The sequence below is a fragment of the Dendrobates tinctorius genome, unplaced genomic scaffold (assembly GCF_039654945.1).
Source record: "Dendrobates tinctorius isolate UK_male_01 unplaced genomic scaffold, ASM3965494v1 ptg000014l, whole genome shotgun sequence".
Classification (NCBI taxonomy): Eukaryota; Metazoa; Chordata; class Amphibia; order Anura; family Dendrobatidae; genus Dendrobates; species Dendrobates tinctorius.
In genome coordinates, this window is record NW_027361682.1 from 7,614,625 (window position 1) to 7,640,322 (window position 25,698).

The 25,698-nt window shown below is 43.9% G+C and overlaps 1 protein-coding gene and 1 long non-coding RNA gene across 3 annotated transcripts in view; both read left to right on the plus strand.

Moving 5' to 3' along the window:
* The window catches only part of LOC141070663 (uncharacterized), a 45,405-nt gene extending 36,351 nt beyond the window's left edge, over positions 1-9,054 (plus strand). Inside the window, exon 5 of the mRNA XM_073559570.1 lies at positions 5,389-9,054. Coding sequence (XP_073415671.1) covers positions 5,389-6,242 — 854 coding nt within the window. The 3' untranslated portion in view covers positions 6,243-9,054. The remainder of the gene's footprint in view (positions 1-5,388) is intronic.
* A 223-nt stretch (positions 9,055-9,277) lies between these two features.
* On the plus strand, positions 9,278-17,054 carry LOC141074246 (uncharacterized). Of its 2 annotated transcripts, none has more exons than XR_012227163.1 (3): positions 9,278-10,479; positions 15,466-15,727; positions 15,880-17,054. It is a non-coding gene; the product is annotated as an uncharacterized lncRNA (long non-coding RNA). The 2 variants fall into 2 exon arrangements; XR_012227164.1 differs by lacking the exon at positions 9,278-10,479 and adding an exon at positions 10,486-11,569.
* The last annotated feature ends 8,644 nt before the right edge of the window (positions 17,055-25,698 follow it).

Consider the following 25,698-nt stretch of genomic DNA (forward strand, 5'->3'; position numbering starts at 1 on the left):
CTCAGGGGCTCTGCCAATGTGACATGCACCCTCAAACGATTCCAGCAAAATCTGAACTCCAGTATGGCGCCTCTTCCTTTCTGACCTTTACACTGTACCTCAAAAGTAGTATTCCCCTACATATGGGGTATAGGCGTACTCAACAGAAATTGCACAACAACTTGTGGGGTCCAATTTCTCCTGTTACCGTTGGTAAAATAAAAAGTATTGGATCTGAAGTAAATTTTTTTGTGAAAAAAAGTTAAATGTTCATTTTTTTTTAAAGATTCCAAAAATTCATGTGACGCACCTGAAGGTTTAGGCTGAGTTCACACGTGGCGTTTTTTTCACGTTTCCGCTGCGGTTTTAACCGTGCGATTTTGCCGCGAAAACACGAAAAATAAGCATCCCATGCATTCCTATGGGATTCCGCAATGCTGTGCTAATGCTGCGGTTTTTACCGCGGCAGAATCGCTTTGCGGTAAAAAACGCAGCATGCTCATTAATTTTGCGGAATCGCGGCGATCCCGCACCCATAGGAATGTATTGTTCCGCTTACTTCCCGCATGTGGCTGTGCAGAACATGCGGAAAGTAAGCAGAACATTTGCGGATGGTACCCACGTTCCGGAGGAGAGGAGACTGTCCTCCGGATTTTGGGTACCATATCCCTGTAAAAAATAGAATTTAAAATAAAAAATATTGTTATTCTCACCTTCCGACGTCCCGCACAGCCTTCCCGCCTCTCTCCACGCTTTCGTTCCCAGTAATCCTTTGCGAAAATGCCCGCGATGGCGTCCGTTCTTGCGGGATCGCGAAGTCTCGCGGTCATTCGCGCGACGTCACGATCCCGCGAGAACGGACGCCATCGCGGGCATTTTCGCAAAGGATTACTGGGAACGGCTACGCGGGACGTCGGAAGGTAAGAATAACACCATTTTTTTTTTTTTTTAAATTCTATCTTTTACTATTGATGCTGCATAGGCGGCCTCAATAGTAAAACGTTGGTCACACTCGTCAATCACTATGTTTGACGAGTGTGACCAACCTGTCAATCAGTTCTCCAAGTGATGCTACAGATCACTTGGAAAACGGTAGCATTCTGCAAGCTAATTACGCTTGCAAAATGCTAGTTTTTCCGCCAGAAAATCGCGGGAATTTAAAATGCGATTTTCCTGCGGAATGGAATTCCGGAATTCTCGTGGTAATTTCCGCGAGAGTTCCGTTACGTGTGCACATAGCCTCAATGAACTTCTTGAATGTGGTTCTCAGCACCTTGAGGGGTGCAGTTTTTATAATGGTGTCACTTTTGGGTATTTTCTATCATATAGACCCCTCAAAGTCACTTCAAATGTGATGTGGCCCCTAAAAAAACAAAAAGGTGTTGTAAACATGAGAATTCTCTGTTTAACCTTTAACCCTTATAGTGTCCTAACAAAAACATGTTGGTTCCAAAATTGTACTGATGTAATGTAGACTTGTGGAATAGGCTACTTATTAATTATTTTGTGTGACATACAGTATTTCAAAATTTTTGCCAAATTTCCATTTTCTTTAACAAATAAATGCAAGTCATATCAAAGAAATTTTACCAGTAACATGAAGTACAATATGCCATGGGAAAACATTCTCAGAATCACCGGGATCCATGGAAGCGTTCCAGAGTTATTACCGTATATACATGTATAAGCCAACCCCCCCTTATTTTGCCACAAAAAACTGGGAAAACTTATTGACTCGCGTATAAGCCTAGGGTGGAAAATGCAGCAGCTACTGGTAAATTTCAAAAATAAAATCCAATTAAAGTAAAATTAATATTGAATCAGGAGCCCCATATAATGCTCCATACAGCTCATGATGGGCCCCATAAGATGCTCCATAGAAAATAAACTCCATATAATGCTGCACAAAGGTTAATAATGCCCCCATAAGATGCTCCATAGAATAATATGCCCCATTATATGCTCCATAAAGGTTATGGCCCTGTAAGATGCTCCATAAAGGTTATGGCCCTGTAAGATGCTCCATAGATTATGCCCCCATAAGATGCTCCATAGATTATTCCCCCATAAAATGCTCCATTGATTATTCCCCCATAAGATGCTCCATAGATTATGCCCCATAAAATGCTCCATAGATTATGCCCCCATAAGATGCTGCATAGATTATGCCCCAATAAGATGCACCATAGATTATGCCCCAATAAGATGCTCCATAGATTATGCCCCCATAAAATGCTCCATAGATTATGCCCCAATAAGATGCTCCATAGATTTTGCCCCATAAAATACTCCATAGATTATGCCCCAATAAGATGCCTCATAGATTATGCCCCATAAAATGCTCCATAGATTATGCCCCATATGATGCTCCATAGATTATGCCCTCACATGTCGCTCCCTAGAATATGCCCCCATATGCTGCTCCATAGACTATGCCCCCATATGCTGCCACATAGAATATGCCCCCATATGCTGCCCCATATGCTGCTCCATAGACTATGCCCCCATTTGCTGCCCCATAGAATATGCCCCATAAGATGCTCCATACAAAATAAACCCCATATAATGCTGCACAAAAGTTAATAATGCCCACATAAGATGCTACATAGAATAATATGCCCCATTATATGCTCCATAAAGGTTATGGCCCTGTAAGATGCTCCATAGATTATGCCCCCATAAGATGCTCCATAGATTATTCCCCCATAAAATGCTCCATAGATTATTCCCCCATAAGATGCTTCATAGATTATGCCCCCATAAGATGCTCCATAGATTATGCCCCCATAAGATGCTCCATAGATTATGCCCCAATAAGATGCACCATAGATTATGCCCCAATAAGATGCTCCATAGATTATGCCCCCATAAAATGCTCAATAGATTATGCCCCAATAAGATGCTCCATAGATTATGCCCCATAAAATACTCCATAGATTATGCCCCAATAAGATGCCTCATAGATTATGCCCCATAAAATGCTCCATAGATTATGCCCCATATGATGCTCCATTGATTATGCCCTCATATGTCGCTCCCTAGAATATGCCTCCATATGCTGCTCCATAGACTATGCCCCCATATGCTGCCCCATAGAATATGCCCCCATATGCTGCCCCATAGAATATGCCCCATATGCTGCTCCATAGACTATGTCCCCATATGCTGCTTCATAGACTATGTTCCCATATGCTGCCCCATAGACTATGCCCCCATATGCTGTCCCATAGACTATGCCCCCATTCGCTGCCCCATAGGATATGCCCCCATATGCTGCCCCATAGGATATGCCCCCATATGCTGCCCCATAGGATATGCGCTCATATGCTGCCCCATAGGATATGCCCCCATATGCTGCTCCATAGAATATCCCCCATATGCTGCTCCATAGAATATGCCCTCATATGCTGCCCCCATATGCTGCTCCATAGAATATGCCCCCATATGCTGCTCCATAGGATATGCCCCCATATGCTGCCCCATACGATACGTCCCCATACGCTGCCCCATAGGATATGCCCCCATATGCTACTTCATAGAATATGTCCCCCATATGCTGCCCCATAGAATATGCCCCATATGCTGCTCCATAGAATATGCCCTCATATGCTGCCCCATATGCTGCTCCATAGGATATGCCCCCATATGCTGCCCCATAGGATATGTCCCCATACGCTGCCCCATAGGATATGCCCCCATATGCTGCTTCATAGAATATGCCCCATATGCTGATCCATAGAATATGCCCCCATATGCCGCCCCATGTGCTGCTCCATAGGATATGCCCCCATATGCTGCTCCATAGGATATGCCCCCATATGCTGCCCCATAGAATACGCCCCATATGCTGCCCCACAGAATATTCCCCCATATGCTGCCCCCATATGCTGCTCCATAGATTATGCCCCCATATGCTGCCCCATAGTATAATCCCCCCATATGCTGCTCCATAGAACATGCCGCCATATGCTGCTCCATAGAATATGCCCCCATATGCTGCTCCATAGAACATGCCCACATATGTTGCTCCATAGAATATGCCCCCATATGCTGCCCCCATAAGATGCTCCATATATTATGCCCCATATGCTGCTGCAAAAAAATAAAAATGCCATACTCACCTCTCCTGCTCAGGACCTGGCACTTGAGATATTCATCTGTCCGGGGTCCATCACTGCTCACTACTGTCTGCCGCTTCCTGTGTCAGTGACTGTTCAGCCAGCAGAGGCCGCAGCGCGCACTAACCACATCATCGCGCCCTCTGCTGCCTAAATGTCACTGACACAGGACACAGCAGACAGCGGTGAGCAGCAATGTACCCCAGACAGGTGAATATCGCTATACTTACCCCCTCCTGGTGCGGTCTCTGCAGCCCCCCGCTTCTCCACGGTCTCCCTTCCTGCCTTCAGCAGTCACGTGGTACTGCTCATTAAACTCATGAATATGCACATATTCATGAGTTTAATGAGCAGTACCACGTGACTGCTGAAGGCAGGAAGGGAGACCGTGGAGAAGCGGGGGGCTGCAGAGACCGCACCAGGGGTAAGTATGATCTCTGACACCCCCACTCCCCCTCCCCTGCCGACCCCCAGGTATATGACTCTTGTATAAGCCGAGAGGGGTACGTTCAGCCCAAAAAAATGGACTGAAAATCTCGGCTTATACACGAGTATATGTGGTACCTCATAAAGGGACAGTGGCAGAATTGTAAAAATTGGCCCGGTAATTAACATGTAAACCATGCTTAGGGGTAAAGGGGTTAATATTCCTCTTAGGAGACTTGAAGCTGTGATCATCTGATCACCTGTGCTATACATAGCAGAGCTTCAGCATTGCTGTGTATAGCAGAAATCATTATCTCCTATGATTATCATTATTGTTATTATGATTATGAAATCATTATCTCCTATAACTATGATACAGGAATATCATAATGATAGCACAGAGGTCTTCTGCTGACCCTTTGCTGGGCTGTCATGACAATTCATCAGCATCCTGGATCATGCCACTGGCACGCTGATAGGAGCGCCCTGCTGACACGTGTTAAATCTCGCTGTCCGAGACTGACAGTCAGATTTAACAAATTAATAGCTGTTAAAGACACATGACAGCTGAGTGCGGTCTTCCGGAGGAGGATATGACAAATGACGTAAATATATGTCATATGATATGTCGTGAGAGGGTTAAGAGATTTCCAAATCATTGCATCTTTGTTTTCTTTCCATCTTATACAGTGTCCCAATGTATTTGGAATTGGGGTTGTTTGACGTCTTTTGTTAAAACCAAAATCTAATTTTACTACCAATTGTATAGACACTTTAATAAACACTTGTTGTAAAATGTATATCAGAATTAATAAACCAAAAAGGCACTGTTATTGAAAAATATCTATGGTTTTATTTTTGACAGATGACTGTACCAGGAGCTCAAAGGAACATATAATATTTTCAGATGTTAAAGCTGACCGTAGTATCACACCAGATACATATGAAGAGTATGTCATTATCCAAGATATTCCTCCAGCCCTTCACAACATAGATGTATCATCTGATCCCTTTCACCAGGTTCTTTCTACTGATTCATCAGAGATTTTTAAACAAAATAAAAATAACCAAAGGCATGGTAAACATCAAAGATATCACGCAAGGAAGAAGACGTGTTCATGCTCAGAATGTGGTAAACTTTTAAGAGACAAAAGAAGTCTTGCTATACATCAGAGAATTCACACAGGGGAGAAGCCATTTTCATGTTCAGAATGTGGGAAATGTTATAGAAACAGATCATCATTTGTTAGACATCAGAGAATTCACAGAGGGGAGAAGCCATTTTCATGTTCAGAATGTGAGAAATGTTTTAGTCAGAAATCACATCTTGTTGAACATCAGAGACGTCACGCAGGAGAGAAGCCATTTTCATGTTCAGAATGTGGGAAATGTTTTACAGACAAAACAACTTTTGTTAGACATCAGAGAATTCACACAGGGGAGAAGCCATTTTCATGTTCAGAATGTGGGAAATGTTTTACTCAGAAAACAGATCTTGTTAGACATCTGACAATTCACACAGGGCAAATGCCATATTCATGTTCAGAATGTGAGAAATGTTTTAAAAGGAAAAATAATCTTGTTTCACATCAGAGAATGCACGTTGAGGAGAAGCCATTTTCATGTTCAGAATATGGGAAATGTTATGTAAGCAAAGCACATCTCGTGAAACATCAAATAATTCACACATGGGAGAAATTATTTTCATGTCCAGAATGAGGGAAATGTTCTTCTCAGAAATATGATTTTGCCAAACATCAGAGAACTCACACAGGGGAGAAGCTATTGTTATGTTCAATGTGTGGGAAATGTTTTTCGCAGAAAAGAAATCTTGGGCATGCGCAGTAACAGCTATCGGAGACAGCCGAGAGCTGCTACTGCTCAGGAGTGGGTGGAGCCATCTGGGAGGAGGAAATTTGTTTTCTTCTCCAGCAAGATGGCTCCGCCTGCGCAGTAACAGCTATCAGATCACTTCTATAGACACCGATACCTGCTACAGCGCAGGTGCGGCGAGCACCATTTTAAAATTGTTTTTTTTTGTACTATCTGAATAACCTCAAGCACAATTATTATTAGGAAGTAAACATATGGTTATGCTGCAGCGCAAGTGTCATGGCTGGCACCTGCCTGCAGAAGGAAAGTTTTTTTTTTTCTTCAGTATGTACAGATATTCATTATGCAAACTAGGGGGCAAGTCACAGAGGGATCAGTAACCTGTCAGCACTCTGCATGGTAGTGCATGGTAATGAAATGCTACCATGCGTTAGTGCATACCGTTAGCGCTAGGGCACAAAATATGTCAAAAATGACATGATTGTTAGTGCATCCGTTTAAACGGATGCCCCTAATGCAATGTGAACCAGGCCGTAATGATATGAGCTTGGCCAGCAGCAGAAAATACAGCTGGAAGCTGCTGCTCCTGGTCAGTAGCCCGGCCACATTGGCCTGGACAGGTGTGTGACCTGAGCTGAGGTATTTCCAGACTCCCAGTAGGGAGAAGATCAGGGACACAACAGAGCATTGCCAGGCTCTCAGAAGGGAGAAAATCTGCTGCCCCAGACTAAGGACTTAAGGACCATAACACGGGCCTCAGGTCTTCAGAAGGGCCTCTTGCTGAAGAGACTATAAGTGTCCAGATCCCAGAGAGTGGATAGTGTCAGGGAGAGAGCAGGAAGCCAGCGTTGTAATCTTTTTTTTTTTTTTAATCAACGTTTATTAAAAGTTATTCCCTGTTGGACAGCAGCCGTGTTCTTGGATTTACTTACTGTGGACTCTGCCTTTAAGTAACTCAGCCATAACTCCCCCCTCGTGCCACCTTGTAACACATATCTGAGAAATGGAGGCCTACAAAATTTTTACAAGCTTTTCAGCAGGTTTACAGATCACAGAAATGTTCACAGACCACATAGTGCTCTGAGAAATGAAGGACTACACATTTTTAAAAAGCTTTTTAACAGTTATAGAGATCACAGAAATTTACTGCACACTACGGAATAGTACAAAAACAGAGGAGCATGATTCCCTCAACGATAAATACAATTTTAGATTACATAGATTAAAAAGATATATATTTTATTACACAAAATCCAAAAGACATGAATAATAGACACAAACAATAAAACTGATCTTAGTAATAATAGCAATATCATGTAGGTGAGGATACAAAGGGGTGAAAACCTGAACTGAGCCACACTGCACAATGCTTAAGGCACCAAACCCCAAGCAGCCCAAGATTATGCATGCATAATAAATTATCTGAAGGAAGTCACACCAGCGCATAAAGAAGTGGAGTCAAACAGTGTGAGTACCAAGCGTCGGTGAGATAAACCAACGGATAAGTAAAACTCCTTTCTAAAGTTTGTCAATATAGGCACAGGATCTATATAATCAATAATGCCAAAGAAAGGAGAGAAGCAAGCACAAAAGGAGGGTAGAAATAAGCCAATAATCCCTAACTAAAGTGCGGGACATAGGGCAGTATATGAAGGTGATGTGGGTGAGAGTGCACAGTGATCAGCCAGGACCGTACCCCGATGCACGTTTCACTCACTGGGCTTCCTCAGGGGGTGATAGGGAAGTCATGCTGTGTATTTATATCCTGATGTCCAGGTGTGAGGGATTAGTGTGCCGCGGTCCAGCGGCACATGTGAGGCAAAACTCCACCCACCATAGCGTCACTTCCGGTCATCCATTGACGATGCGCTCCAAATGAGAAGTCCCTCTGACGACAGTGGAATGCAGCACCATTGTAAGGAGGCCTTTAGTGACGCAGGCAGAACGGGCCGCCCACACATGCGCACACCACGGAAGTCATGTTGGATAAGGACAAAAACTATGGGCAGGCATATTTGCATGAGAATAGATCAAGGAAAATGACCCATCCTTAAAGATTGTACGTCAGCCTAGACAAGCAAAGGTCGTGCTAAAAATAAAATGAAAATAGAAAAGTATAAATAAATACATAATGATGAATACAAGCATATACAGTATATCAAATGTAAAGATATCTTAAACATACCCCCATAGGAGTATTTAAACAGATAATCTATGTGTGTATATATATATAAATACATACTAGATGGAGGCCCGATGCTATTGCATCGGGAGGGCAGTGACGTCCCAATGGGGGCAGGCTTTGCCGCACTGAGAACCTGTCATCCCCAAGGGCTCACCCACCTATCTACTTTCTCTTTTCACCATGTGCTGAGTTATTTTGTCTGTGCTCTCTCCTGTCATCTGTGTCTCAGTCTATATTTAGGGTATGTGCCTATGTATGCAGTAAAAACCCGCATTTCTTCCCAGGAAAAACGTGCGGGGTTTTTTGCGTCTTTTTCCGATTTTTGCACGTTTTTTCCGTGTTTTTCCCACGATTTTCACTTGTGAAATTCAAGCACTTTCCAAGTGATTTGAAGCATCGCTTGGAATGCGATTGACAGGTTGGTCACACTCGTGAAACATAGTGTTTGACTAGTGTGACCAACTTTTTACTATTGAGGCTGACTATGCAGCATCAGTAGTAAAAAGATCTAATGTTAAAAATAATTTAAAAAAATCGGGTTATATTCACCTTCCGGCGACCTGAGCAGTTTTCCCGGGCCTCAGCGATGCTTCCGTTCCCAGTAATGCCTTGCGAGACCTTTGATGACGTTGCGGTCTCGCGATGCTGTAGCGGTCTCGCGAGGAATAGGGACCGCTACATTATAGTGAGACCGTGATGTCATCAAAGGTCTCGCAAGGCATTACTGGGAACGGCAGCATTGCTGAGGCCCGGGAAGGCTGCGCGGGACGCCGGAAGGTGAATAAACTGTATTTTTTTATTCTTTTTTTACAGGGATATGGTACCCAGGACCTGGAGGACAGTTTTCTCTCCTCCACACCGTGGGTACCATCCGCACATGAGCCGCTCACTTTGTGCATGGTGGGCATAGCCACATGTGGGAAGTAAGTGGATCTCATGCATTCCTATGGGTGCGGAATCGCGGCAATTCTTTTCGGAATTGCGGCGATTCCGCAAAAAGAATGAGCATGCTGCGTTTTTTTCCGCGATGCGATTCCGCCGCGGAAAAAATCGCAGCATTAGCACAGCATGTGCGGAATGCCATAGTTTTTTAAGCATTTTCGCGGAGAAAATCGTGGCAAAAACGCTTAAAAATCGCATCGTGTGCACACAGTCTTAATGTATGTCTGTGATTTCAATCTATGACTTATTTATGTGTTTATGTATCATTGATGTATGTTATCTGGACCTATCATCTATCAATGTATGCGACATGTATCTAGCAGCTATGTATGTAGTTCATATCTACATAGCATTTACCTATATCTATGTAGCTACAGTATATATCTATCAATATCTGATATCTATTTATCTCTATGGACCACACCCTGGGGTGGAGATATGGTGAACAGCCATCCCACCCATCTCTTTAGCTGCTCACAAAAGACCCAGTCCTGTTAAGGTTAATTTAAGTCTCTCAGCACCTGTGACACCGGAGCATTAAATCTGGGTTTATATTGCCAAGTTTTACAAACTGGATGACTAATATCTCCCCAGTGATCACCTTACAATATGAAATATTTATGTATATATCACACAATCTATATCTCCTAGCTATAATCTATCTATGTCTATGTGCATATATCTATCTATCTATGTATGTATGTCTATGTGATATTTATATCTTAAATATCTATGTATTTATAATACTATGTATGTATATCTATGAGATATTTATCTATCATCCACCTCTAAATCATGTATATGTTAATCATATTACAAATGCAATATATTACTTTAAAACATTTTTATAAACATCATTCCTTGTAAAAATGTTATCACTATTACCTAAGAACTTTCCTTGAAGCGGTGTATTAATAACTTTCACTTTGACATATGAGCGTTGCTTCACTCTGGAGAAAGCAAGATATAGCTGCCCATGACCAAAGACTGGTTCAGGTAAGTAAATACCCACTCGATTGAGGGTCTGTCCTTGGGACTTGTTAATAGTCATGGCGAATGCAGGCTTGACTGGAAACTGTCGTCTTCTTAATTTAAAGGGTAACCCAGTCTCGGAAGGACATAAATCTATGCGTGGAATAAATCCAATGTCCCCTTCAGCTGAGCCAGTACTCACTTTCGCCTGTATGATGTTGGGGTGTAAGGCAGTGACAATCAGTCGAGTTTCATTGCACAGACCTTTGTTGGTATTGAGGTTTCGCAGTAGCATGACAATGGTGCCCATTTTAAGTTGGAGTCGACGTGGTGGCATTCCCGATGGCGTCAGTGAATTTAAAAATTCAACTGGGTATTGTTCATGGTCATCAGCTTCATCAGCATCCACAGAATCGTCGCTTGTATATAAAATGTACTCGCCACTTATTCTATCCATTATTTGAGAGTTGAGAAGGTGTACATCTTCATTTTTTAGAGTATTGCATGTGATGCTACAGTGTTAACACTATCTGTGTCATTGACATTTATGGTAATGATGTTTTGTCCAAAGAGGTCGGTCACTAAACAGCCAGTGGATAGCATGTCAGGAGGAATTTCTATGACATCATCACCAAGGTCATGTTCATTTGACAGTTCACCGTTTCCGAGTTTAAGCAACCAACTGCTGTATTCAGGATCCCTGGACCGCATGTTATTCAATAGCGACAGTCTTGTAAAGTTTTTCCATTGTTATGAATATTTAACACAGCAATCTACAATTTCTGTTCTTGTGGCATTAGCAAGTACAGGAAGGCATTGTCTGAAGTCTCCTCCAAGAACAAAAACTTTACCTCCAAAGTGTACTTTATTTTTGTCAGCAATATGGGATGTCATGACATCACGTAGAAGTCTATCGATGACATTCAAAGCATGGTTTTGGCCATTGTGCACTCATCAATGATAAAAAGTTTACTATGTTGTAATTTTTTGGCAGCGTTGGTATCACTTTTAATCCAGGAAACAGAAGTTTCATTGATAGGAATTGGTATGCCGTAGAGAGAGTGCATGGTTCGTCCTCGTAGCAAGATAGCCGCTATTCCTGTTGTGGCTGCAGGTGAGACAAGGTCTCCTTGTCCTCATACATAATGCATGAGTAGATGGTGTATATATAGGTTTTTCAACTGCCACCAGGGCCATCAGTAAAGAAGCACTTGGGTGTTAATGTGATGTCTTACAAAGCTTGAACTATGGCCTCATAGGCAAAACGTTGCTCCTGATTCAGAGTTTTTTTCATCTCTGCAGTCCTTGTTAACTCATATTCCTTATTGTACTCATCTTGAGGTCAACTTGTTTTGTTTGTTGGTCGTGTGGTAAATTGAAATCACCAAAAGACTTCCCATGGATTAGCAGCACATCTTGCACATCTTTCATAGCATACCCTTCACAATTGATGCAATCTTCTGAGTTATTGTGGTATCTATGACAGTAGTCTTTTAAAAAATGTTCCTTAAACTCCTTCCACAACTCTAGGGGATTAGTAGGTGGGCCGAAAACACAAATGTAAGCAAACATTTCCCTAAGTTGTGTAGGCATATTCAGAATGGTTGCATCTATTATAGTATTTTTCCTGACATTGTCATCTATCAACAATCCTTGTGCTACTGCAGCATCATTAAATGTTTGATGTGTAACCCTATGGACGGATTTAATGCTGTCAAAACTTGTTGCACCTTTTACATGCAATAGTAACAAACCTAAATAATATCGTTCTTGGTCTTTTACATGAACTGTATACATTCTTCCAATTACTTTAACGCTTTGTCGCTTTCTGGGTTCCCATGTGCCTTGTTTCCAAACAGTGCTCCGGGATTTCTCGGTAGTAATATTGATGTGCATTTAGGTCGATCTTATTAAGATTGAAGTACGCCATTAGTGTGGAATTGTTGTGGAGCTTTAGTTGAATGTTGTCAATGGGATCACCTTCATGAAAATATAGTGGCTGAGAGTTAGGCAGGTGTACCGCTAGGTGAATGATGCCATGAGATTGTTTATGCATTGGGTAAGCAAATATTCTCCATGCAGCTTCTGGTGCACTGACGTATCTCGAATCGACAAATTGGTTTGTTTCATCATGTTTGATGTCTCTTTGAGCTATTTCAATATTAGCTTTGTCGTGTCCTTTGTATACATATTTAAACAAATATTTAACACTTTGGATAGAGGCACAAATTTCCACATTAATGTGGCAGTTGTATTTTTGAGCAAATATGGGCTGTATGGAGCAACCCATGAATTATCAATTGTTTTTGAATGATGGTCGTAGGTTCTCCCAATGTTTCTTCGGTAACTTGGATAGCCGTCCTTTTGCTTGACATTATATTCTTGATATTTTTTTGGGAAACCTTTGGTACACTTCCCATTATCCATACAGGGAGAGTTAGGATTGGCTTCTCCACAGGGACCATGAATCATGTTTTTAATAACAATGTTGTGGAGCTGAGGGTATTTTGTTTCATTGGGAATTTCTGCCCAAACTATGTTGTCCATGTCCTCCTCATTTCTTAATTTTGAATTGTTTTCCAGGATTATTAAACTATGTGCGTGTGGAAGACCACGCTTTTGAAACTCAATGACATGGACGGCTGTGTTAACCTCTCCAAATAATCCATTATTAATGTCTGCTAATAGGGAATCAAATAAATACCAGGAGGAAAAACAGAGCATGCAGTAAAGGTTATATCAAGTTTTATTTAAGTAAAGTACTACAAACAACGTGTATCTAATAGTGTACATTTTATGGACAAAAGCAGACAGTATCCACCCACAGTACCCCAAACCTCCATAATGATGGAAAATGATCCCAAGCTATGTCCCCGGAAAATATTTCAACCCCGCAGTCAATACTGATATTTAATGCCCAGGCACAATGGCCTAAATATAATTGCAATAAGATAAACAAATGGAGGGCATCAATGTAGAAAAATAAACCGCAGTATGCAGCTGCGGTATAAAGGTGGGGAAGTGAAATCCCAGGGGCACTTACCGGGAGTGGAGGTAAGGGGGAACCAGGCTGTACCACCCCCGATGTGCGTTTTGCGGCGTCTCAGGCCGCTTTCTCAAGAGGGATATGATAAAAATGGTCCATCAGGACCTTAAAATAGCCCCTGACCCTGGCCATGTGACCCGAATTAACCAATAGAAAAACGCTGTCAGCGCATGCGCCCCAATCACCGCCAAAGCACAAGGTACAAATAGGACCTTGCGAGAGCCCCTGACCTTAGTCATGTGATTTACGGCTGGCCAATAGTGGAGGCACTACCGGCGCATGCGCCCTAGACCCCGAAAGTCCTGTGATGCACCACAGGCATCAAGTGTCGCTGCACACAATCCGGGATATAACCCGGATGTGCGCACCACACATAGAGATGCCGGGCGCAGAGCAGGGCCACGGAGCACTGAAGGCGACGCGCACTGCCAATCACCAAATGGCCAGTGCCAAAGATAGATAGAATCAATGGGGCAGAGGGCTGAGCACACAACAGATATATGTGCAAAAAACCTTATAATTCAAACCACTAAATTTAAGTGGCAAGAAATGTACCAATATTCCCGGCCACATATATATATAAATAAAAAATAGTAATCAGAACACCACAATATATATATATATATCACAATATAGCCAATAACAATTAGAGCGGTATAAGATATGAACTGTACACAGTAATGGATGCATAGTACAATATATAAAAATACAGGATATAAATAAGACAGAAATATACATTTATCACAATTATAGAGAGGCATCCAGTATTGTGAAAAGTAGCACTGTGGGCGCTTGCAGATGACCAGTCCAATTGTGTAAACAATCACGTCACAAATCCACGGGCAGGGGGAGTGCTGTATGCTAAAGATAAATAAATATAGAAAAAAAATTTTATTAGTTAAAAACAAAAGATAAAAACAAAAAATAAAAACCAAAAAGGAACTGCCACGGAATCAAATGGGGGATACGGAATATGGAAGCAACAAAAGGGAAAGGAAAAAAAGGAATCTCACAAAGTAATTGAGACAGGGCCAATGTCAGGAAAAAATTATTATTTATTGCATGCTACAGGGGTTACAAGAAAGGAGCGAAACTGAGATGTTCATTAAGTCCCCTTGGAGTCATGGTATCCAGTTCCACAATCCACCTTGTTTCCATTTGTGCAAGTATTTTCTTGTTGTCACCACCCCTGATGCCCATATGCAATACGTCAATCCCCCTCACCTTCAACAAACTCCCATCACTATTATGATGTGATCGGAAGTGTCGGGGGATCGTCTTCAAGTCAGCCGGATCGGACACCACCCTAGCCGCGCCAATGTCCCGCACATGCTCCCGAACACGTGTCCTCAGCTCTCTGGTGGTCAGACCAACGTAGATTTTTGGACACGGACATGTGGCATAATATATATATCATATCCCTCTTGAGAAAGCGGCCTGAGACGCCGCGAAACGCGCGTCGGGGGTGGTACAGCCTGGTTCCCCCTTACCTCCACTCCCGGTAAGTGCCCCTGGGATTTCACTTCCCCACCTTTATACCGCAGCTGCATACTGCAGTTTATTTTTCTACATTGATGCCCTCCATTTGTTTATCTTATTGCAATTATATTTAGGCCATTGTGCCTGGGCATTAAATATCAGTATTGACTGCGGGGTTGAAATATTTTCCGGGGACATAGCTTGGGATCATTTTCCATCATTATGGAGGTTTGGGGTACTGTGGGTGGATACTGTCTGCTTTTGTCCATAAAATGTACACTATTAGATACACGTTGTTTGTAGTACTTTACTTAAATAAAACTTGATATAACCTTTACTGCATGCTCTGTTTTTCCTCCTGGTATTTATTTAATTGTTTGAGCTTATGCTTTTTTGGCATTGGAGGTCGAACTTTTCTCCCTTCATTAGCCATATGATGACTATAGGGCTTCTAACTTCATTAATTGTTTCTGTGTTTTTCACAGCTATCCCTATTCCTATTATGGATTTTCGAGCCCGTGACCTCACGTGGCATACGCAATTAAGTGATGTGCTTCAGGACAACCCAGATGGGGAATATGTTGGCTCCAATAAGGATATACAGGAAGTTATATTTAAATTTAAGGAATTGTTACGTAAGAGAACCCGCATTTGGTGGAACCACGAGTTCCTGGACCAATATATACGAAAGGATCTGATTCCAAGGGGACTCCGAATTCCTGACATTGGCCCTGTCTCAATTACTTTGTGAGATTCCTTTTTTTCCTTTCCCTTTTGTTGCTTCCATATTCCGTATCCCCCATTTGATTCCGTGGCAGTTCCTTTTTGGTTTTTATTTTTTGTTTTTATCTTTTGTTTTTAACTAATAAAAATTTTTTTCTATATTTATTTATCTTTAGCATACAGCACTCCCCCTGCCCGTGGATTTGTGACGTGATTGTTTACACAATTGGACTGGTCATCTGCAAGCGCCCACAGTGCTACTTTTCACAATACTGGATGCCTCTCTATAATTGTGATAAATGTATATTTCTGTCTTATTTATATCCTGTATTTTTATATATTGTACTATGCATCCATTACTGTGTACAGTTCATATCTTATACCGCTCTAATTGTTATTGGCTATATTGTGATATATATATATATTGTGGTGTTCTGATTACTATTTTTTGTTTATATATATGTGGCTGGGAATATTGGTACATTTCTTGCCACTTAAATTTAGTGGTTTGAATTATAAGGTTTTTTGCACATATATCTGTTGTGTGCTCAGCCCTCTGCCCCATTGATTCTATCTATCTTTGGCACTGGCCATTTGGTGATTGGCCGTGCGCGTCGCCTTCAGTGCTCCGTGGCCCTGCTCTGCGCCCGGCATCTCTATGTGTGGTGCGCACATCCGGGTTATATCCCGGATTGTGTGCAGCGACACTTGATGCCTGTGGTGCATCGCAGGACTTTCAGGGTCTAGGGCGCATGCGCCGGTAGTGCCTCCACTATTGGCCAGCCGTAAATCACATGACTGAGGTCAGGGGCTCTCGCAAGGTCCTATTTGTACCTTGTGCTTTGGCGGTGATTGGGGCGCATGCGCTGACAGCGTTTTTCTATTGGTTAATTCGGGTCACATGGCCAGGGTCAGGGGCTATTTTAAGGTCCTGATGGACCATTTTTATCATATCCCTCTTGAGAAAGCGGCCTGAGACGCCGCGAAACGCGCGTCGGGGGTGGTACAGCCTGGTTCCCCTTTACCTCCACTCCCGGTAAGTGCCCCTGGGATTTCACTTCCTCACCTTTATACCGCAGCTGCATACTGCGGTTTATTTTTCTACATTGATGCCCTCCATTTGTTTATCTTATTGCAATTATATTTAGGCCATTGTGCCTGGGCATTAAATATCAGTATTGACTGTGGGGTTGAAATATTTTCCGGGGACATAGCTTGGGATCATTTTCCATCATTATGGAGGTTTGGGGTACTGTGGGTGGATACTGTCTGCTTTTGTCCATAAAATGTACACTATTAGATACACGTTGTTTGTAGTACTTTACTTAAATAAAACTTGAAATAACCTTTACTGCATGCTCTGTTTTTCCACCTGGTATTTATTTAATTGTTTGAGCTTATGCTTTTTTGGCATTGGAGGTCGAACTTTTCTCCCTTCATTAGCCATATGATGACTATAGGGCTTCTAACTTCATTAATAGGGAATCAAGTTTAATTTTAAAAACACGTGCCACCAAGTCTGGCCTATGCTCCACACGTTGCCACTGTTCTAAATTTTTTGTTATTTCAGTCCACTTGGGATTACATGTCATGGTGACAAACAGATCTGGGCGACCATACTTTGTTACTATACACATAGCATCCTGGTAGCGCTGTTGCATGTTGCACCCCATCTCCAGCACAGGCTGCAAGCCGCGGTCTTTCCTACTGGCTGTGACTGCACGGAGGTGGGTGGGCAGGCAGTAGCAGCGACGTGTCCTGGCAGCATGTCCAGCAGTGGTTCCGGCAGCAGGTTCTGGTGGCGGGTCCAGTGGCGGCAGTTGTGGTCCGGCGTGGGTGTCCCAGCAGCGGGTGTGGTCCGGCGTGGGTGTACTGGAGGTGGTACTGTGGAGGGGCCTGTTACCGCCACCAGGTGCCATATTGGAATACCCATCACTTGGGTATTCCAATATGGCGGTCGGCGTAATTTCGGTCAGCGCGGTGAATCATGGGATTCGAGGACATCCAGACGGAAGTGGATGATGGACAATTTAAGGAAATTACATATAGATATGCATGTGAGCACATAACTGGATGAATGTATATATATAGTATTCAAGATTATATTAAAACAACAATAAGATATATATAATGAAATATTATCTATATAAACAAGGGATGACCAGTAGTTAAATACATTCAATCAACAAACATGATGGTCAATCAAAGGTTGAAACTCGACTCTTGAACCCCTTGAACTTGGCAAATAACTCCTGAAAAAGGTCAATCGGTTTCTTGCCCAGAAAAATCCCACAAATCCAGGACTTGAGGAGGATGTAAATGAATTACATTGATGAATCATTACTATAATGATAAAAAACATACTATTAAAATCATAAACCAGTACACACCAAGAAGGAAAGGAAAAAAGAAGAAAAAGGGGGAATAAAAAGGAAGAAGGAAAAAATTAAAGAAGGGAAGGGGGGGAAAGGAAGAGTGGAAAAAGGGGAGGTGTCCTTATAAAAAGGGGACGAATGAGAGTTTATCAATTGGGAGATAACATACCCAAGGTGACAATCCACCGACACTCAACCTGAGCCAATATGCGTTTCAAATGGCCTCCCCTGATTCCACACTGTATGTGGTCTATACCAATGAACTTCAATTCTGCAGGGTTGCAATTATGGCACAGCCTGAAGTGTCGGGGGATCATCTTCAGAGTGGCCACATCATCCGCCTCCCTAGCAGCCTTGAGTCTCGAATGTGCTCCCTAACGTGAACGCAAAATTCACTTGATGTTAGGCCTACATAGCTCAGGTCACATGTACATGTGGTCAAGTAAACCACAAAACATGTGCTATAAGCACGTGATCCGGTAGTTCCCACTGGTGAAGGTAGAAGTAGAGAATGACGTTGCCCGTGTAATGTTCCTGCAAACCAAACACGACCCGCATGGAAAGCAGCCCCATCTCTGCACACCAGCACCAAAAAAGTCAGAAGGCTTGGCTACATATTGACTTCTCACCAGTAAATCATGTTGATTTCTACTACGCCTTGCTGTCAGTAAAGGACGTTCTGGCAGAATCTTTTAGAGTTTGTTCAGACCTCAGAATTGACCAATGTTTCTCCAAAATTTGGCGCATCACAGACCACTGGTGAATATAAGTTGATATGAATCTGATTGGTGGATCCTTGGCTGAGCAACTCTGCCTGTTGTTAAGCAATTGGGTGCATGGTGTGCCCCTGGCACGGAGATAACCACGTTTAACACTTCTGCTATAGCCCCGATCATGGAACCTCCGGGATAGGTCCCGAACCTGGTCCTCAAAAACTCCAACGGATGAACAGATCCGCTTAACTCGAAGAAATTGACCAGTTGGAATAGCCCGAATGGTGGAGGGCATATGTGCAGATGTCGCATGGAGGAGTGCATTCACCGATGTTTCCTTGCGGAAAACATTGGAAGAAAGAATGCCATCTTCCTGCACTGTGATCTTAATGTCCAAAAAGTCAATGCTGGTGTTAGAACATTTATATGTCAATCTGATATTGCCATCATTTACGATCAACATACTGCCAAATCAAAAAAAGTCATCAATATACCTGTACCAGCAAAGCGCATGGGAGGAGGTGCATGCTCCGCCCACAAACAAATCCCTCTCTCATAACCTGAGAAAGAGATTTACGTATGATTGAGCGTACGCCGCCCCTATCGCAGTGCCTCTACTCTGTAAATAAAACCGGTCTTTGAACGTAAAGAAATTATGAGTTAATATGAATTCTAGAAGCTCCATGATCAGGGCCCGCATGGGAGGATACAAATCACCCATCTCTAGAAAAAAATGTACAGCCGCCAAACCATCTGAATCATTGATGCTGGTGTACAGAGACTCGACGTCAGCCGTGTCAAGGTACATGTCCAGCTCCAGGAGCAGGTCCTCAATCTTCCTCAGGACGTCCGTGATGTCTCTGACATAGGAGGGCAGAGTTTCAACCACGGGGTGCAGGTAATATTCAATAAATCTACACACCGGGTCACATAGCCCTCCCATGCCAGAGACAACAGGACACCTTTATGAATTTTAGGAAGTAAATCTACCTAATCTAAAATTGTATTTATCTTTGAGGGTATCATGCTCCATGTGTTTGTAGGTTCCAATTATATAGGGATTTACCCTTTCTCTACTTATGAGCATGCTTAATTTATTTACCCATGGTGTCGGTTTGTTAAAACACTATGGAATAGTGTATGGCTGAGAAATGTATCCTATGAAAATGACGCAATGATTTTTGGGTGTGTTCTATAACACAGAAAAGGACCTCAAAGCACGTAAATCAAAGTGTATTCAATTTTTTGATCCCCCACAAACAATGAAGCTATATACAGTATTTGCCAACAGACTGTACGGGCCTAATCCCTGTCTACAGACTTTATTCTGTCACTTTTCCTGCTCCTGTGACTCTCTTTCCTTCCCTAGGCTAAATGCAGATTGTATGTGCTGCAAACAATTAGCCTTTAGAAGGGCTGTTAGTATGATGGATCAGCTTTAGCACCACTATCGACACTACAGGCCTCTGATGAGTTATACTATGCACACAAGCAGGGGTGCACCTACCATGAGGCAAGTTGAGCACTCTGCCTCAGGCAGTGGTGCGTCCCTGAAGAGAGGGGGCGGCACATTCTCCTCATCTGCTTTGGTTCCTCATACATGGCTGTTGTGTGCGCACAGGACCTGTGATGAGGTCACAGGAGGGGAGGAGTCAGAGGTCACATGATCAGGGGCCTCATTGTATGCAGGACTCTGCTATGCTGGTTGTCATGGTGCTGGATGAGGGGAAATTTGTGTGGGGTCAGGAGGGGGTTACAGGGTGGATGTAGCAGAGCCGCGTGTACGAGGTGTGCGGAGCAGAGCCACGTGTGTATGGAGCAGATCTGCATGTGTACGAGGTGTGTGAAGCAGAGCCGCATGTGTACGAGGTGTGAGGAGCGGAGCCGCATGTGTACTGGGTGTACGGAGCAGAGCCACGTGTGTACCAGGTGTACGGAGCGGAGCCGCGTGTACCGGGTGTACAGTGGAGCTGCGTGTGTACAGGGTGTATGGAGCGGAGCTGCGTGTGTACAAAGCAGAGCCCTGTGTGTACGGTGCTGAACTGTGTGTACGGAGCGAAGCCGCATGAGTACAAGGTATACGGAGCAGAGCCGCATGAGTAATAGGTGTATGGAACAGAGCCGCATGTGTACAAGGTTTACGGAGTGGAGCCATGTGTGTACTGAGTGGAGCCGTGAGTGTACGAGGCATAAAAAGCGAAACCATGTGTGTATACGAGGTGTGTGGAGCCATGCATGTATGAGGTCGGTGTATGGTGGGGAGCATTCATACCTCCCAACCGTCCCGGATCCAGCAGGACAGTCCCAATTTTGAGAGTCTGCCCCGCTGTCCTGGTCGGGAGATTACTTTTCGCACGGACACAGGAGTGCACGGCGGAGCCCCGAGGAGCACTTTAAAACTCGCATGTGACATTCCACTGGAAGTGATGTGCTGGAACCTGACCGGAAATTAGGTAATTTTGGGAGGAGATTGTGACGGAACAATGGAGGCACTTCAGGTAATGCTTCAGATCCATCACCGTGTTCTCCGACAGCGCAGACAGCGGGATCGCCTTGGAATCAGGGATGCCGGCTATGTGAGCGGATCATAATATGTCCTACATCGGGAGGCTCAGGTGGGCATTACAATGGGAGCCAGGCTGCTATAGTATCTTTATAGATTATTTCTTTTTCTCTCTCTTTCTTTCTCTCTCACTCTGTTCTTTCTTTCCCTCTCTAATCTCTGTTTCTTTCTCACTCTGTTCTTTCTTTCTTTCTCTCTCTCTGTTCTTTCTTTCTTTCCCCTCTTTCTCTCTCTGTTTTTTCTTTCTCTCTCTGTTCTTTCTTTCCTATTTTTCTTTTTCTCTGTTCTTTCTTTCTCTCTCTGTTCTTTCTTTCTTTCTCACTGTTCTTTTTCTCCTTTTTTCTCTGTTCTTTCTTTTCCTCAGTACCAGTCAGTGTGCCCATAGTACCAGCCACTGTGCCCTCAGTACCAGTCAGTGTGATCAGCAGTGCTAAATGGGTGCGATTGGGGCGTGGATATGGGTGCGACTAGTTGTGAAATGGGTGTGGTCAGGGGTGCAGCCTAAAATTTGTCGGGGGCCAGAATGGAGCACATAGGGGGCAGAATGGAGCAGAGGGGCAGGATCATGGGGCAGGATGGAGACAGATGGGTAAGGATGATGGGGCAGGATGGATATGATGGAGACAGATGGGGCAGGATCATGGGACATCACATGGGGGCAGGTTGCAGGATTTGGGAATGTTTAGTTTGCAAAAGAGAAGACTGAGAGGAGACTTAATAGCTGTCTACAAATATCTAAAGGGCTGTCACATTGTAGAAGGATCAACTTTATTCTCATTTGCACAAGGAAAGACTAGAAGCAATGGGATGAAACTGAATGGGAGGAGACACAGATTAGATATTAGAAAAAACTTTTTGACAGTTAGAGTGATCAATGAGTGGAACAGGCTGCCACGAGAAGTGGTGAGTTCTCCTTCAATGGAAGTCTTCAAACAGAGGCTGGACAGACATCTGACTGGGATGATTTAGCGAATCCTGCTTTGAGCAGGGGTTGGACCAGATGGCCCAGGAGGTCCCTTCCAACTCTACGATTCTATGATTCTAGAATGGATACTCATGAGGGCAGGATGGGAGAACATGTGGCTGGAACCAGGAATTTGACACACGGGGGCCAGGATATACCATAGGGGCTAATTAAGGGATTATCTGTGTAGCAAGGTGGATATTAAAACTTAACCTTTATTAGGTAAAATTATAAAAAGCCAAATTAGTCAAACAACAAAAACAAAGGGGTACCACAGTGAAGGAAGTCACCTATAACCGACGAGCAGAAACGGGGGGGTTGTTAAAACGATACTACTGGCCTCTCACATCCTCAATATTAATCTGACCTGATAGCAAATGACTATAGTTGCCCATAGGATGAATAGTATATACATGATCTCATTTATATGGTACAAATAAGTGGTGCTTACAAGAAAACAATGGTATACCCATACATGTTATTGTGACTTACTTGGGCAAGTGGATGACATATCCTATGGGCATCTATAGTCATTTTGCTATCAGGTCAGATTAATATTGAGGATCTGAGAGGCCAGTAGTACCAGTTCAATAACCCCCCCCCCCAATTTTTCTGTTCGTTGGTTATAGGGCACTTGTTTTTGTTTGACTGATTTGGCTTTTTATAATTTTACCTAATAAAGGTTAAGTTTTAATATCCACCCTGCTACATAGATAATCTATTTTGTGGATTGTTCTATTCCTGCTTTACATGCTAATTAAGGTATAGTATTATTGCAGTGAGGTATTAATTTTATTTTTTGAGGATACTGTTTTAAACGGGTGGGCGGTCATGTTAATGTGCAGAGCGACACTGTTGCTTATTTTCTTCATCTGGTGTAGTTTAGAATTTGGGATAAAATTCAGTCATGTGTTCTGGAAGTGGTGCTCTAGATAACTGTGTTATTTCCTGCAGAGATGAGCTCTGGCTGGAACAAGTGATGGCGGTCTGTGCTGGATGAAAGATGAAAACCAAAGATGAAGGACTTAAACTAGAGACATCACTGGTGAGTTAGTGTGTTACCTGTACATTGACACTATACACTGCATACTATATACACTACCGTTCAAAAGTTTGGGGTCACTTAAAAATTTCTTTATTTTTGAAAGAAAAGCACAATTTTTTCCCAATGAAGCTAACATTAAATGATTCAGAAATACACTCTATACATTGTTAATGTGGTAAATTGCTATTCTAGCTGCAAACATCTGGTTTCTAATGCAGTATCTTCATAGGAGTATAGAGGCCCATTTCCAACAACCATCACTCCAGTGTTCTTATGGTACTTTATGTTTGTGTGGCGCCCCTGAGGCTCGGTCGCCACAGAGGTACTGCACCTTTTCCTAAGGTGTAGTGCCCCACCATCCAGGTAAGGTGGGAACTCCTTGCCACACTCCAACACCTGCATCCCACACACAAGATAGTTCAGCAGAGGACCAGATTGCAGCTCAATGCTTAGTGGGTAGCAGAGCACCTTTCGTGGATCCTTGCTTCGTAACACGAGATGTGCTGGGAGGTGGGTGGAGTTAGTATAAAAGAAGGGGAAAGATAGGATCTAGAGTTCAGTTCAGTCAGCTCAGTCAGTCAGTATGACTGGAGAGGAGAGAGCAGGCTGACAGGAGGTCAGCCTGCCGGGAAGTCAGGCGGAGGAAAGACAGTCAGTCAGGAGAGGCTGAGGACTGGTCTTAGTGGAGCTCCTGAGGAAAGGAATACAAGAAGGAGTGCTGCAGCTACCTCAGTGATCTGAGCCAGCTGGCACGGGAAAGGAAGAAGAAAGAGAGAGACGTAGAACTGTAACCTGCATTTCCATAAGAGAGAGAAAGACAAGTACGGAACGAAGAAGGAGAGAGAACAGAGAGGAGGAGTGAGTTGGATAGGAACCCTTCCTATAGGTTCTCAGCGCAAGGCCGGGGCCTGGTCCCCGAGGTTGTATGGACACTTATAGTTCTGCAGCAGACACCGGTGGAGTAGTTGGCTGTAAATGCACTACTCCCATCCAAGACTTGGGACACAACACCAAACGGATAGAGAACTGGGATCCAGGAGGTCGCTGATCAGGCTACGGCTGTCTGTCATGCAAGTGAGAGTTCTAGGAACATCTAGACAGGAGGTATTCCAGGGTAACTAAGTACTGGAGTGCTTCACCAATAAAGGCACATTGGCGGAGTTGTTCAGAAAGACACATGTTGGTGGAGTGTTGGCAGGGAGAGTCCTATCTCACCTGGAGGTTGGCTGGGCCTCTGCCCCGGAGGACACGGTACTGAGGCGGGCACCTGTGTGCACTGCGAACTGTGAGCAAAGCTTTGAAACTGCAAGCTCTGGTGTCCTCCATTCATTCTCGCATCAGCACCGCTACATCTGGGTATCAGCATCCACACCATTTGTGCCTCTCCTCAGTCATTGCACCCACTGGACTACAGCTCCACCTGTGGGGAGCTATACCATCTTTGCTGCATCACACCATCAGTCCCAGTGGATCTGCAAGCAGCGTTGGCTTAACATCTTATTTGCCAAACACCAGGGGTGGCGTCACAAACTATCCATATAAACTACATTACAAACATCACCCGCCATCGACTTGGGCGCCGAGGGCCACGGACCTGGCCACCGCTGCTGTGACACATTCTCCCCCTGACACCGGCCCGGTACCGAGTACCCCACGGCCCTGGGAGGGAGACCCAACTTGGCGTCACAAACAGGATGACGAGACCCGATGCCATTGGGTTCTGTGCGCCTGAGATTTATTGGACTTTACGCTTTTGAAAATGTGCAGAAGACCGGATTTGATAGACTGTAAAATGGACATTAGAAATGGCCGCTGGCATGGAGAAGAAGGGCGTGAAGAGATGGGAGGTCCTAGGAAAAGACCGCGAAGAGTCTTGGGCCTCCCCTGCCTGAATTACTATGTGACAGCTACATGGCCCACCCCCCAAGGGGTTCGTATACTGGCTTGGTATGGAGGCGCTGGAAGAAGACGCCGCCCCTGTAAGGAGGGGCAGGAGAAGCCAATGGCGGGAAAGGGACTGAGGCAGGAAGAAGAACGCCATTTTGGAGAGTGAGGGAAGGAAACCTGCGGAGCGCGGGGAAGTTCATATCCCCGGCGCCATGGCTGACGGCTCCAACCCGAGCTCCGGAATGAACCACCAGCAACTAGAAGATGAAATTGCTGAACTGACAACCCGTCTGCAGCTGAGGCAGGAGGCCTTGGAGAAGCCGAGATGGCAGCGCGCCCCGGCAGGGCCTACGCCTGCGGTACCCTCTCCATCGGTACCCGCTGCTGTGGCACCGAACATTTTCTGGGCAGATTTAAAGGGGCATACAGCCGCTGCCAGACCACCAGC